This window comes from Chaetodon trifascialis, chromosome 7, assembly GCF_039877785.1.
Source record: "Chaetodon trifascialis isolate fChaTrf1 chromosome 7, fChaTrf1.hap1, whole genome shotgun sequence".
NCBI classification, from domain to species: domain Eukaryota; kingdom Metazoa; phylum Chordata; class Actinopteri; order Chaetodontiformes; family Chaetodontidae; genus Chaetodon; species Chaetodon trifascialis.
In genome coordinates this window covers 24,689,781-24,706,402 of record NC_092062.1, presented here as the reverse complement: position 1 = coordinate 24,706,402, position 16,622 = coordinate 24,689,781, and the positions used below count along the sequence as shown (strand labels likewise).

General features: G+C 41.7%; 1 protein-coding gene across 2 annotated transcripts in view; it reads right to left on the bottom strand.

The window, feature by feature from the left end:
- Window positions 1-8,748: 8,748 nt before the first annotated feature.
- ago3a (argonaute RISC catalytic component 3a) overlaps window positions 8,749-16,622 on the bottom strand; it is a 36,222-nt gene continuing 28,348 nt past the window's right edge. For both annotated transcript variants that reach the window (XM_070966760.1, XM_070966761.1), the window contains exon 19: window positions 8,749-16,586. In XM_070966760.1, coding sequence (XP_070822861.1) covers window positions 16,478-16,586 — 109 coding nt within the window. In that variant the 3' untranslated portion in view covers window positions 8,749-16,477. The remainder of the gene's footprint in view (window positions 16,587-16,622) is intronic.

Below are 16,622 nucleotides of genomic sequence, written 5' to 3'. Positions count from 1 at the left end.
AAATATTTTGTTCTTGCATCTTTAATTTCACTGTTATAAAACTGAAATAAAAATTTAATCTGCTCATAGAGTACTCAGAGCTCTGATTTATTTCAGAATCTCTGCTCTCCTCTTTCATGCCACAGATTCTTTCAGTAAAAAGGTGACGTTGCAGATTAATTAGATTTAGATCTATGTTTTAATGGGGCAACATAATCCAAAGCAGCTGAGCACATATCAATGAAGCAGTTCACAAAATCATTAGAAAACAGATCTAAGGATTCACCATGCTTCACAAATAAGGAGGAAAATGCATTAAATATGCATGACCAAATTTCCCATTTATTAGGATTTCTGTTCAGATGAAAAACAAAGTTAAAAGGCGAAGATGGTCAAAGATAAAATTGTCTCTTAAAACCAAAGATGATAAATTCAGCCCAAAGTAAAAATCTTACAGCTCCGCCAAGAGGCATAGATTTAAAGGACCCAAAGACGTGAAAGACATTGTATCAAACGATAAATCTGGTGATATTCTATATTTTTATTACAGTCTACACATCCAAAGACAAGACCAAAGCCAACAATGTGCCTGAACACATTGTGACAGACTTGTTTTTGGTCCTTTCATGGGATTTGTTGACAAAAACAAAAGAATATTATATTGCCAGCCTTGTACTTTATGGAAAACTGACAGAAATGTAGAACTTGAAGTCAACAATTGAACTGTGTTTCTTAGAAAAGTTGCGTCAGTAGTTCCCCAAAAGTAGCTGAATTATTTTTGCTCTATAACAGATTGGAAAATATTTGCCCAGACAAGCTGTCTGCAGAGACAGGGTAAAAAATGTCAAACATCTCTGAAACTCTGACTGAGAAATTACTTCATAAATCTGCTGCTGTAAAATCAAGAGACTACAGCCATGTTAGCTGTTCTGAGAGGCTGTACTGAGCCACAGTGGTGCTTTGAGCTAAATGCTAACAGCAGCATGCTAACATGCCCACAATGACAGTACTAACATGCTAATGTTTAGCAGCTAATGTTTACAGCTAATGTTCATAATTGTAGTATAGGACATTAGCATGCTAACATTTGCTAATTTGACATAAACACAATGTGCAGCTGAGGCTGATGGGAATTTTGTGGGTATTTGGTTGGAAAGTATCAGACAAACAGACGTTTTGACCTGATGGTGGCATTCAAGTCTGGATCAAAGACTGCCTATCAGACTGGTATTAGCACGCCACTAGCATGGCTATAGTCATAATATGACATTAACTAACTGTCTTGGATGAGAAAAGACTAGAGTGGGTACGTTCTTATTAATTTTGTACAATAACTCCATCAAAATTATCTGTAAATGATCATAGATACAGAGCCATACTCTGAGGACTGACAAGTGTACAATAACTGAAGAATGGCTGGGAACTAAGTGTTAGAATGGTCCATCATAATTCATGCAGTCCATAAAACAGAAAAGACTGCCTGCTGATCCCTGACAGCTCAATATTATCTTATCACTGTGTCTGCTTCAGTGGCACACGCACACACTCATGCGCACACACCCACACACACACGTGTTTTCATCACTTTTGAGGACACTGCATAGACTTACAGTCATTTCCTGGAGACTTAGCATTACAATAACTCAACTTGCCTAGCCCTAACCCTTATCTTAACCCTTAACCGAAATCTACACTAATCTTATACCAAGTCTTCACTCTAAAAATCAATGATTTACATTATGAGGACTTGCATTCTGTCCCCATAAGGAAGGCAAGTCCCCACAACGTGACTGCATAAACATATTTATGTCCCCACAATGTGACCAATACATGTCCACACACACAATAGCTGAGTCATAGATTCAGACTCTTGTTTATGGCATGCTCCGTATGCTGGAGCTGCATATAACGAGCAGCGCACTGATTCATGAGACACCCATGAGAAACATCAGCGAGCGGTCTTCCCTCGTTTGACCCTCAATTATTCAGTGTCTTTCAATGCATTCCATGTTTGTCTTATCACAGCTGGATTTCCTTCCCAGAACTATACGTATTCATGTTTATAGAGATGGGGACCAGTGAAGGTCTAACAGAAGGAAAATGGGTGGTCTGGTGTGATTAGAGAGAAACGTGACTGGCTTTTTATAGTCGGGGCCTCAGAGTTGCTCATTTCATAGTCTAAGCTTATTATGAGCTTCTTAGCACTTTGTACAACGACATTTTGGGAAATGTGCGTATCAGCTTTTTTTCCCCCAAAGTTAGATTTGAAGATTAATACCAATCCCATTCTTATATATACGGTAATTATGAAGCTACAGCCATTAGACAGTTACCTTAGCTTAGCATTGCATGGCATAGCATAGGGGAGGGCAACATAAGCCCCTGTAAAACCACAACATCATTTTTAAACTTTGTTTTTTGTTTTTACATGTTGTTAATTACCACAATTTAGACGTGCTGCAAGGTAGACATATTTTGTTACTTTTGGACAGAGCCAGACATTCTCCAGAAGGGTTTCAAAGAGCCAAATATTCACTCAGCAGACAGTCAATCATAGGCTATGCTTACATACACAACGGTTGTGGTATTACTAATTCAATATTTGCTGCTGACTGTGCCCAGCAGACGCCAAGTCCTGTGCAGGGATGGCCTTCTGGAGCTGGCGGATCCTCTTTTGCAGGTTGACATCTGTGCTGTGTAATTTCTCATCTGTGGGACAGAGGATATAGTAGTGTGCAGCCTGTGAGTGAAGCTGTTTTCCATGTATATCATCATCCACCCGCCTGTCAGAGCGGAGGTTAAAGGTCAAATAAAAACGTGACTCTCAAGATACAGCACTGACGTCAACATCCTGTGAGGTTTTTAAAAAAGTACTTTGGGAATCATGACATCAGTCCTAATCTTCTCCATAAGTCTCAATCTAACATGTCAACACATCCTTCCATTCTTCTGGTGCCTTAATGTTTGCAGTTCAGGCCTCCTCGTGAGTTCTCTTTGCTACCTGACCTCTGGCTTCACCTCCCAAAACACAGACACACCCTTCACATCCTACACGTGAGCCCTGACACAGCACTACAGTCCTTCCTCACCAGGCCTGGCTTTCTCTTGGTGAACTGCTCCTTCTCCTGGTGAGAGGTGGAACTGCAGAGCAGGTTATAAATCCAACAAAGCAGACTTTACAACTAAAATGAATCGCAAATCAAACTGAGGTTAGAAACAGACATTCCTTCGAGAGGCTTTGTTAATATTTTACTGTAAAAAATACTGCAATTAATACATCTGTGTGTGTGTGTGTGCGTGTGTGTGTGTGTGTGTGTGTGAGAGAGAGAGAGAGAGAGATGGTTTGTTTGTGTGACTGACTCTTGCTGTAATGTTGTACATTGGTGGAAGAAACAGGAATACCACAGTGGACAAAGTTCAGCATTTCAAATGTTTCTTAAGTGCAAAAGTATTACTGCCAAAATTTACTTATAAAAATTAAAACTACTCATTTTGCAGAATGGCCCATTTCAGAATAATGCATATTAAATTACTGGATTAAGATTATTGAGACTTTAGTACTCTCATCACTCTAATGTTGCAGCTGGTAAGGATGGGGCTCATTTTACATTTATTTAAATATATTTTATGTTTATTACTTTACATCCTTTTGGGTAGCTTGTGAATTCCCCCTGATGATTCATAAAGTCTTACTGACATAACATTATCATTTATTTGTCAAGATCGTCACTCAGAACTGTTGGTGGCTGCTGCATGTTTGTGAATATATTACATACATATACATTTTTCTCATGACAACACATAGTGTTTACCAAACAAATGGAAAGAAGGGAAACTTTTTTTTTCCTCAACTACACACATCATCACAATTACACAAGCTTCTGCAATACCTACGATCAGTAGATCTTGAGTTAATTTGTCATACATCCTGTTAAGCTGCAGTTTAGTTTCAGATGAAACTCAGCTCTTTTTCTAGCTCAGTAACCAGGTTCAGGTTAGCAAGCAGCTGCTTTTTAAACCCCTGCAAGTTCCAGTTTAGCTGGAACTGTTCTAAACAACAGCTTGACACAATTTGACAGAAAATACACTTTATGCATTTTATTATTTTTGGCAACCAGAAATCTCCAACAAAACTGCAGTGGGTGAGAAAGACACACATTCTTGAGCAGGGAGCTCCCACTCTTTTGCTCCAAATCCTTTGTTTTATAGCTGCCAGGTCCAAGTGTTGCACAGATGATCATCGTTAGCTCATTAGGGAAAACAAAGAAAAGAAAAAAGTTTTCAGTCAAAACAGCCTTTAAATAGAAGAAAGACGAAACAATAGATGGAAAGGAAATGCAGCTGTCTGTCCCTTTCACCTAATCAGCTGTATGAGAGACACCTGTGTAGTTCAGGCAGTGGTTGTCAGACCTATTTGCACATTCAGATGCCTGGTAAACTCATTTATAAAAAGGGTGATTCTGAGCTATATTAAAGCTGACACACATTCAGTGGGTATTTATTTTAATTAGAATCATTTATGTAGCTGCTGTGGAAATTATGATAAAGTATTGGCTGCCTGAATTGCCAGTGCATCAGTAGTTGACTTTCCAAAATTATGTAATGTGGCAAGGGAGAAATTCTCCAATCAACATGACAGATCCCACCTACACTGAGTGAAAGACTTTTAAAGGGATCTGCCAAACACTTTAATGAACCTCAGCCTCAGAAATGCCTGAATAAACACCTTTGACAGTCTAAAAATAAAAATGATGATGGTTCCTGTCACAAAACAGCAGGGCTTGGCTGCAGTTTTTATTTCCCTCATCATTTGGTGACAGTGGTTGATCATTTCCAGCCTGACTTAGATCTTATGTTGTTTTATGAGATGTTTGTGCAAGTTGTCAAAATCTGCCATGTGGCTATGAGAGCTGACTGACAGAGCCAAATATTTACTGGCATTTCACTTGATATATGAAATCACTAACATCTAACAGTGTCAAGCTGCAAAAATTAACTGTATCCAACCCATCCAGCACCAAATGGCAGATAAAGTTAGCAACTGGCTGGTGAAGATAGTGGAACATTTACTACCTGCTAAAGGACTCGATATGTCTTTCAAAGTTGGTGGAGACCGAGCCTCATCTGACACGTTAGCACTCCGCTAATTCAGCAGACATTAAAAGGTAAGAATTACTAGTATGGCTACAATCCACTGCTGGCTAAAAGTAACCTGAACCAGATGACTAGGAGGAGAGCGCTGAAGAGGAAACAAGGTGCAGTCTGAGGAACCCTGAAAGCTAGCAAGCAGTCAGTGTAGCTAGCGAAGGTAGCTAGCATGTTGGTGGGACATTCTTGTTTTTCCCTGTTAGAAAAACCAACATAGACCAGCATCATTTCCATGCTGGTCTATGCTGGTTTATGCTGGATTGATGTTGGTTTAGCTGGTGAGTCAACATAGCTATGCTGGTACACCAGTATGGTGTTGCTAATAACACTGGTGGACCAGCATGTTGTTACTAGTGATGCTGGTGAATCAGCATCAAAACACAACATATGCTAGTACAGCATACCCTATGCTGGTTTTGCTGGTGGCACCATGCTGGTGTACCAGCATAGCTATGTTGACTCACCAGCTAAACCAGCATAGAGCAGCATGGAAATGATACTGCTCTATGCTGGTTTTTCTAACAGGGTTGTAAGGATAATTTGCACGGGTTTTGCCAAAAAAAACATTTGATTCAAAGGAGGCAGCGATGAGGAACGTGTTAATGAACTGCAAATAGATGCTTGGGGGAACAGAAGATAATTTTGCCATTTTCAGAAGATGGAAAAGAAGCAGAGAAAGTAAGAAGCCCAGAAGCCTCAAGTTCAACCACAGAGAAACGGCTACCTTGTGAGGCAGCTGGGGTAAAACAGGGAGCCGACACTTTCAAAGGCACCAAGGTTTATTAAAAGATGTGTGTCCAAAACCAGAGCAGAATAAAGTGTACTAACAAACAGAGCATTGCAAATAGTATCCAGTTCAATGTGGGGCTGTTATTGCTCAAAGGTCATCTATGTTAGCTTGACAATCCTGCAGGATCTGGGAACATCACATGATCTCCTGATCTCACGAATCCAGCTGCCTCACAAGGTAAGGATAACAGGTGAAAAAGAACATTTGACTTTTCTCTGGCAGTTTCATCATGAAATGCTAACAAAGATAAAAGGAGGCTGAATATTGATATGCATGCACCAAGTATCCAGAAACACAACACCAAATGAATGCTAATGCTGCTCAGTGTCTGCGGGATGTGTAAGTAGGTTGTAATGTGAAAATGTTCTTCTAACAGTTTACAGCTCAAACCCAGCCTAACCTAATCAAATGTCTGGCCTTAGCTGTTGTCTGTGCAACCATTTGTTTCTTATTGGGCAAACCTGATTTGACAGCAATGATGGCCAGAAGTGCAATTACAGAGCTGTTTCTGTTTCACTTTTCTGTTCCATGTGATTAAGTGCTGATTTAACAGAGCGCTTGGTCACAGTGCTCCTGTACCAACGTGAGCGAGAAACTGTGGCAGCTGTATTTAGGCCCACGTAGGGACACCTGTTTGACTAAACAGTGGCTCTCAATGATGTACGGAAATTAACACCATCATTTTGTCAGTTGGATGTTGTTGGGCGCAGGGGGACCGGGCTGTTTATGACAGTTAGGATGTGAACATAATCAGTGTTGAGTCCCACCCTGCAGAGCATCTGGTTTCTCACGGAGCATCCATCTTTTTGTGTTTTTAATGATGGGAACTGTTGCTGCTCAGCAGTTGGTTATGATTCTCTCATTACGCTGTGCTCCAACTTAATGCATCCCTAGTTTCTTACAAATTTCCTAAAGTGAAGAAACGTTTCCACAAAAGAACAGATGATGAGTAAACCAATGCTGATGCAAGCGTGACCTGAATTCAGCACAATTCCACACTTTCATATTATTATACTATCTGCATTCTTCTGAGGAGTTGCTTGGTGTCCAGTACCTGAGGTCTGTAGAAATACATAAAATCAGAGCATGTGTTTAAATGTTAAAGAGCTATCAAATTACAGGGCCGATCCTTCCTCAAAGTGTGAATTTCAGAATTAGCATGGTACAAGGTCTATTCTTCCACCTTGATGGGAAACCTACTGTGAAATGAGGAAAAGAGCTATTTTGTACGACCTTCTTGATAATACTGCAGGGCTGCGATTTCTTAAGCCCTTAACATTAACATTAAGATTTTGCTCATAAAACCTGTGCACATATTAAATGGTTTTCAGTTATTTAAACATTACTATTATTCGAGATTCCTTTCAAGGCAACTGCACATTTTATAAGCCCCACTCGCCCACACAGGTGTTCTCAATTATTGTGGCTGATTAAAGCTCTGCTCGCACTGACGTCGTGTGGTTATAAGTGAAACCCAACTTCATGTACTAACAAGAACAACGTAGGTATAATTTGTCGCAACAGGTGCAACAAAGGCAAAGAGGCCAAAGGCTGTGGGTATTTGCCATGGCTGCGTGAAGAGGCTTTAAATGCAACAGATCTAATAACTGTCCTCACTACTTCTGTACACCGTGCTCATACGTCTCACCTGGAAACACACTGGCTCGTCAGTGGAAACAGCTCTGCAGACTGTCACTTTGGTTGTTTTTAGGTGCTAATTAACCGTTGCTGACTACACTGACTGCTTGCTTGGTTGCGGTCCTCCATTTGCTGCCTGCTGAAATAAATCTGTTTTTAAACTGTATTCCTTTTAAAGTATTCCTCTTGACAGACAGACACTGGTGATTGTAACACATACATTGTAAATATAAAGTGAGAATTTTACATATTTTGTGTTGAAACAACAACAATCTGGTAAATTGAGTTTCCTCCTGGGTAGTTCACTCAGTTGCATTTTGAATCTTCCTGTTTCTCGGTTATTCAAGGCAAAGACAAATGCAAGCTTCATATTTTCATCATTGTACTCTTTATGTGGCTTTTTTTTGTTCTTAGCCTTGCTAAGAACATGGCAGCTGACATCGCCATCCAGTGGAGGTGAAGGGATAGCAATGTATTGAGTGGATTGCCATTAAAATGTGTTTAGACCATTGATTGTCATGGTGTGCAGATGATGAATCCTAATGACTTTGGTGACTTTTCCTCTGGCACCCCCATGAGGTCACTTTTACTTAAAATAATGACCAAATTACCTGCAAAGCTAATATCATTCACATCAGATTTAAACTAAGATGATGAACATGGTTAACATTATTGTTGTGTCCCAAATCCAGTCTACATGCTGATTCTAAGCAGGTTCATAGGATGAAGTGTGTTCACACCAGAAACCTAAAAATATACCACAAAATATAGTTTACTCAAAGCAGACAGCAGTCATACTCAGTACTCCCACGTTGCAATGCATAGAGGAAATATAGGATCTGTTCACAGCTGCGGAGTGGTGGTTTAATAGCTCAACATCAGTGTGTTATTGTCATTGTGAGCTTGTAAGTATATTGATGTTAGCATTTAATTTAAAACACAGCTGTGCCTAAGTACAGCCTCGCAAAGCTGCTGCAGTGTGGGTTCAAAGAAACAAGGTTAGATTTAAATTTACGTTACTTAAGATGAAAATGCACTTGTTATTGTGACAGATCTACATGTTTCTGCTGCTACTGAGTGCACTCCTACATATTTGGTTCCTTTTATTTCTTATTACCTAAAATATTCCTCTATTTTATACATACAAAATGGCGTTTTATATTTCAAACACTTTCTCACCAAGACAAGCAAGGTAAAGCAAAGCATTTTATTGCAAGTATTAGTCAAAGATACACTTCAAACTGAAGCAAAGCAACACTAAAAGGCCAACAACCTATAAGAGAGAATTACAAAAGAAAGACATTTAAAACTGAAAGGAATAGAGCTGTTGGTACAACAGAGCCTTTGCAACATACAGAGAGACTGAGACATGGATCATCTGGTGCTGAAGGTTCGCTGTTCCACGAGTACGTCCATTTGCTGGTGCCTCCCTCAGAGGTATCAGAGCCCAAGATCATTAGCTTGAAATAAAACTGACACAAGAGTGAGATGCTACATTGAAAAAAATTATGACAATCTGAACAATCAGCACACACAGAAAAAAGTTTTAAATCCTTGGCCACTGTCAAATATCTGTCTTCAAAAACCATTATGTGTATACAAGGGAAAAACAGCATCAGGAGCCTAATCTCTTGTGCAATATTTGGTTCAAAGTCATTATTGGAATGCTAATGGGATGAAAACAGGTTAAACATCTGATAGCCATGGGAGTAAACATTACAGTAAACATTTCTTAAACCAAAATGATTTGGTTTAATGGACAGAGGGCCCATTTACTTTGGAACAGGACTGACAACACTAGACGCTCCATGTCTCTGATCCTCCAATGGGGTGAGGGACAACCAACAAAAAGATTACGATACAAAAAAAAGGAAAACGAAAAGAACAGCAATTCACAACACAACTCATCCTTGGTTCATTATACAGGCACAGGTCTCTGTAATCCAGCACTCTGGGGAACGTCCTGGTTCCAAGTCAGGCCTGGGTCAAACCATCTGAAAACACTGCTCTTTGGATTTGCCATCATCGACAACACAATGACAACCAGCAAGTTTACACAAAGACAGGGAAGTGTATCAAAGTCAAATTAGCATAAGGATTTCATGCATTCAGAATTTCTATGAAACCATGAATGTGCAGTGATGGATGGATGGATGGATGGATGAATGGGCGGGCTCTCTGAATTGTCCTGAGGCAGTAAGCACTGCTCATCTGGTTAAAACAAAACGCCAAGAACGGTTTCCAAACGCCGTTTGACCCAGACCTGTTTTCTGTTCAGACATCAGTAAAAACGGGACAATCATCTCTGAAAGCTTACAAGTGTTCGTACATCAGAGTTCTCTAAGTTCTGTAGAAATGTTAGTGGTTTACATGAGAGATGAGAGGAGATGAGGATGCCGGTTGGGGAATCAGGGCAGATCAAGTACGTAGGCTTGTTTTCTTGGTAGGCCACCCAACACAGGCATTGCAAAGTCACACAGAAATCTGACGACTACGTAAGAGCGCACTTAAGGCTGAGGCATGTCTTTTCTTGTGGAATGAGACCTGTTCCTGCTGTAAAATGTTCTGGCACAAGGAAAAAAAACTGACAGGAGACAATTTAAGAGGAAAGAAGCAACACCTACGCTAAAATTTTCACCGTGATCCAAAGAATTCTGCCTGTCCGACATCTTTCCTTCCTTCCCCCGCCGCTTCTTCGTTTTACCTCTTTCACCTGCCCCTTACTGGCTCGGGGAATTTACGTGGATAACGTACCAATTAGCAGCTTGGGATGAGCAAAAAAAGTCAGCTATTCAACACTCAAGTCAGTGTGGTTCATAAATGGTTCCCTTCGTCAGAGATGAGCTGCAACATGTGGGGGTTGACGTTCGGCCTTCTCTGGTGGTAAAAGAAAGGTGGAGGGTAAAAAAACATTCAGAAAAGGAGGACGGAGAGTTGACCTGTGAACATCAACCAGCGCCTGACACACGGCGCTGCATCGCCAGGTCAAATCCACCTCCTCTCTTTCCTCCACCTCGCACCCCCCTCCATATTGTTGTGCTTGCGTGTCGGAGAATAAGGCGTCAACATGGAGGGGGAGGGGCTAAAGGCCTCGTCCTCCTGGCTCCGCCCCCACCATGCTGCAATATGATGCGGAGACTCCAGCCGCTTGAACGCACTCTCAATAAATACACCATAAAATATTCCGCATATATATATTTCATATATAAATTTAAAGAACGACACATTTAAATAGGACAACAAAATAAAAGTCGGCTCAAGAACAATTTCTCAAAATCGGATAAGTGTTAAGACAAAACAGAGAATATTTTTACAGTTATACTTATTTTGACTCTAAAATAGTTACTGTATAAGAATATCGCAATCAGGCATTACTCAAGCATTATATGTCATAATAAAAGCAATTTGCAGTTTTCTTTCATGTAGTATAACATATGCAGCATACCAAGGTAAGTGAGGTGCAGTGTTTTTAGAGATCTCTTGTAATAGAAAGGTTTCACCCCCTGGACTGAAAAGGTACCCACAGAACAACAGACCACCCTTGGTTTTTCAGTCCACACCCTACCGGCTCAAGACAGGGATACTGCTGGGCACATATTCCCTCCATCGGGGACGAGACACATGGCAGGGCATTGCACTAAGATGACAGAATACCATGGGCTGCTACCAGGGCTGGGCATCGTGGGAAAAGCTTCAATACTGACACTGGTTCTGTTGATTGCATCTCTACACCTGCTGTAAAATGACACTTGATTGCTAGCACTCTTCGCTACGCAACAGACTACATTATTTTCTGTCAGTCATGCATTTTTCCTCCTGATGTTGGTTTCCTTAGTAAAAAAAATGCCCTTCAAGAAGAAAAAACTCGATTCCTCAGTGCAAGAATCCACTGCTGTGAAATTATTTTTGGGGATGCTTCAAAATTCTGATGCCGAAATCTGATATCGTGGTTTGACACCCAGCCCTAGCTGTAACAAAGTGTCAAGCGGCAACTCCAGAAGGAGAACCGCTATCCGAGAGCGGGCTGACTCAACCATGCCGCCGACAAAGTCACGAGAGCATGAGGCACACTTTTAATGACCGACTGCTTAGTTTGGTAACGCGCATCCCTTCGACTCCTCGTTTACACTGAGGTTTGGATCCTCTCCTCCTCCCTTCACGAGGTAGAAGGGGGCTGGAGGGACAGAGATCGAAACCTCTTGGCTATGTGTCTGAGTGAGAGTGGCAGTCTCTAAAGTGCTGTGCTATGTTTGTCATTCGTGGGCTGGGTTGCGTCACACCACGCTAGTGTCAGCTACGACCCCCCGACCACCCCGCCGCCCTCCCACCCGAGCTCACATTCCACTGTACCAACGACACCATTGGTCCAAGACACTAAATGCACTAGGAAGCGAAAGCTCAACCACAACCATATACTTGGCATATATTCTACTTCTATGTAGGCTTAATATCTAAATACATGAAACACGAGTTTGCATTTGCTGTCTCTAAAAAAACAAACGTGTACAGTGAGTGTGTGGAAACGCAGCCATTCCTGCGCTGCAACGTGTTCTTGAAAAGGAGATTCTACTTGTTTGATTTTACATTTCATCTTTCAATTGACAGCACCATCAAGAGGAAAGGCACTTTCTGTGGACTTTTTCTCACTCCGTTGCTACCTTCCACTGCAAATAGAGAGCAACCAAAATCAGGGATATTCATCGATTACTCGAAATGGAATACACCTTTACTTCCATTTACAAAAGGGAGACACTGACCTTTTTAAGTTAATTTAGCCATTTCTCTTCACCAGACAGTTGTCACTTTGTGGGTAAGACGTTTGTTCTTCAGCTTCCGTAAAGATTCGTCTGTATTGTTCGCCAATCTTAATTGAGGGCCAAAGGCCACGACTAGCTGCAAGCTGTGAGCTGAGTGTGCCCTTTAATTTCAGTCGAGTCAAACAAATCATTTTAATAGAACCGGAAAGACAAACAAGGACAACCCTGCTGTGCGACACAGACGTCTGTTGAGGAAAAATTGACCAAATGAATAACATCTTCTTATCCCTTCAAGCGTTCACTTCCACAGGCCCAAAATGGTCTTGCTCATGTTAGGTCGCTTCTCTACGAGCTAATATTTGCAAAGCAGAGCTGATGACATTTCAGTTGTAAGCGAGGCAAACACATCTGCTATGTAAACATGTGTTCAACTGCCCTCGAGAGCGTAGTTTATACACAAACTGAACATCCATTACAGACAGCAGACATAGTGAGTTAGAAATGGATTCTCGCAGTCAACCTCCAGACTTGTTCAACTTCCAACACGACCTGCTGCATAAAGTTACCGACTGCTGATCAGGTTTGACTCCTTCCAGATCACACATACTTGAATGACTAGCAGACCCCGCTGTATCTTACTGACCAGACCCCAACTATTGTCCTTTGGCTCTAATCTGTCTTACCTCCCAGGGGGATTGGATGGGATTGTACGGCCATGGAATGTACTCCTCTGGCACAGGGGAGTAAACGGTCAGGAGTAAAGGGAAAAGAGGGCAACAATAAGATTACAGGCTTTGTCACACCGCAGATTTACCGGGAGGCTAACCCTTTGTATTTGTGAGCACATGAAGAGGCTCGGGTAAGGAGAGGAGTCTGAGGAAAGCAACAGAGGTTGCAATCCGACGTAAACCCTCTGAGGCTTTCACACAAATGGAATGGAGAGCTTTTGCCCCTTGTCACGATATTGTTTGATCACACGTGTCCTTGAAATAGATCGACAGCACTCTCAAAACCACTTGCCCGTTCCTTTCCAACCCTCCCTCTTGATAGGGAGCATGCACCAGCTGAAGAAAACCAGAGAACAGAGAGCAGAAACTCTGCTAAATGCATCAACCGGCTCTTCTTCCGTTCTACCGTTTGTCATCCCAACGAGGATGTCTAAATACAAAGCCTGTCGGAGTACAGTATGTAACATCCCCTCTCTCGAGACTCTCTGCGACAAACCTCAGACCGTACGAACATCTAAAAAATAGAGGAGAGAAATAAGCATTCAGCATCTTGCAGCTTTTTTTCCAAACATCAATGCAAGAGGCGGTTTAAGTCCACATCCCTATCGATAACAGTATGACAGTCCAAACACACGTCACTAGTTTTAACAACCCCACCACTGTTCACACATACACTGCACGTTATAGTGACACACGAACAAGTCAACAGTCTATTGCAATAATAAAACTTTGTTATTATCTTTTTAACCATTAATTATCATGATACATTTGTTACTAAGATTAATAATTAGACTACATTGTTTTTCTGTTAGCAAAAATAAGTGGTGTGCATTACATAATTTAAAATGTACAAATATACTTTCGATCTGGCTTTTAAAAAGGCTTTCAGACACAAGTGAATTCATGAAGGCTCAAACCCATTGGCTTCCACACTGGAAGGCTTGCCTACGAAAGGCGGTCAAATGCAACAGCGGATGCAGGACCCTACATTACACCACACTGTCCAAGGGAACGTCTGCCAGTGTACCGTTTTACAGGTTCTCAATGCTGATCGCAATTACCGAGTGAAATCTCGAGCTCCCCCACACCAACCACAGCAGGGGGACCCTCTCCTGCCCGAAGTGAGTGAGGTTTACCTTTCTTTCTCCGACCCTTCCCACCTGCCCATCTAATGTCTCATATCGAGGTTCAGCTTCAGCTTCTAATTCAAACAGAGTAGCACCACGCCTGTGTTCACTCCCGAAACACAGCTTCTTTTAGTGCAGATAACTTTCAAAAAAACAAAAAAAAAAACAACCACCACCTAGACAAGCTTCAGGTAATCAGTGGCACAGAGGAGCTAAGCGGTGACTATAATCATGATCATGTCGACGGTCAGCCGCAAATATAGCTCACTAACTTAACTCCTCGGCATTGTTCTGAAGCCAGACGCAACTTTGGGCCGGTTACATGGACAGGAATCAAACCTGGTACTGGACTCAGACTTGTACTGAAGGAAACAGTTTATTGAAAGAATTAAGTTGATGACGAGGCTGACTCCGTGCCCATGACCCCGGCCTTTTAGGTACAAACACACTGTAGCAGCTGGATACATGTCTGGTGACGATTAAGCAAAAAGACAACTCTGCTGCTCCAACAGCTAACACTGCTGTAAAGGCAAACACCACGAATGTATTGATCTTAGGATGTTCTGAATGAGATGTATAGAAAAGTCAGTAGACGGTTGTTGAGAAGAGGCATCGGGTGAAACTTTCTCGCTTTAAACCATCTTATGCTGTCCATTTGTTGGAATACGCCTTTTAATTTTTATCCCAGTGAAATGGGATCCTCAAAACGAGTTATGCAGCTTTTGACCATTTAACACTGAACTTCCACCAGGCACTTGAATACTACCTCTTTATGGCCTTTATACTCCACTTGGCTGCGGTCAGGTGAAACGCTTTATTAATCTTAGGAATTAAGAAAATCAGCCTCATTAGCAAACTGATGATCAGGAATTCTGAAATTATGCCCGTTGAAAGATAAAGTATTCTCAAACCACAGAGGCGCAAAACATCCTTCAGTTCAAGTAAAAACATGAAAATCACCAAAACTGCAGTTGCACCATTTTTGCCCAACAGCAAGGGCAAACTCATAAAGCACGCTGATCAATCGTCTCACAGAGGAGCAATACATGAAAGTGCCAAGTAAGTGGCAAACTTTTCTCTTTTCGAGGACACTCACTTTCAAATGAAATGTGTAACTGTTCTTCTGAGTCGTTCGAGTCCCCTACAATCCTCTTCCCTTCGCTTCGACTGATTATTGCACGAGAGGAAACCATCGACGTGATCTCTATTTACCCACCATCTCAAACTCAAGAGAGGAAACGTGAGATAAAGCACTGAGGGAAATGAATGCACAACGACTATTAAGATTAGAAACATAAGTGTGTATGATTTAAATGATTTAAAAAAAGTCAGAATCATAAAATGTTTCACATAATGTAGAAGAAAACTAACAACCAGAATTAAATAACAGTGTTATACTTTAAATGAAATCCATAGATGGCTGCAGCTGAGCAACTGATATATCAGCCAATATAAACTGCCCCTGTTTAAATGTGACAGCTGACTGCTAAAGATAAATTTGAGCTGATCTGAAACCTTTTAAGACAACTCCTTGTTGTGACTTTAAGGGGGCATTTATACCTCGTCGCCAACAGGTGGCAGTGTGCTCAAAAGAACATGTTGCTCCATACAAGTAACTGGTGATTTCACCCACTAGTAAAAAGTGACAGAAGAGAGGAAACAAGAGGAGAAAGGAAAAAATAAAAGTGGCAACTAGGAGGACCTGTAGTCCGATAAAATAATTATATTCCAAAATAAATCACAACTTAACAACTCCAGAGTCTGACCCTTCCTTATCTGCTCCCCCTATTCCAACGCTGGGGAGAACCAACGACAAACTACAGTAAAACTGACAGAATGTAAAAGTGCTGCTGCTCAAACTGACTTGAGGTACTGCAGATGGCAAAGGAGCAGATTAGTAGACTATAGAGAATGACTGTGCCAAAGGAAGGGAAAAGTAAAAACAAACTAAAACACCATCTAGGCCGCAAGTAAAGGAGACAAACAGGGAAGAACAGATAGGAGGGGCAATGGAGAGGGGGCCTGATAAGGGTGAAGATAAACTGGTTGGCTGGTTTAATATTGCATAATAGTGCTGAGTTTCTCTCTTGTTTGTTTTTAAAGCAGCGTTTGCATCCTCCGTCCAGTGTGGGGGTGCCTCCTCCCCTCCCTCCTCCCTGCTTTCCTCTGCACAGTGTCAGGTCCGGATTGACTAGGCGTGTGGGGGGGCGGGACTTGCACATATGAGGACTCCTTGACCGGCAAGCCAGGTGTGCATGGTTGTCTGTGTGTGTTTCTGTGTGTGTTAAGGGTGGCGATCGTTGGAGTAGCTCAGGCGAAGTACATGGTCCTCAGGGTGTCGTGGTGAATCTGAACAGCTTTGGCCAGCGCCTGGGGGTCCCGACCGTTACTCTGACCAGACACGTGGCTGCCCTCAGCGCTGCAGAGTGGAGAGAAGAAGACCAGTTTTGATGGA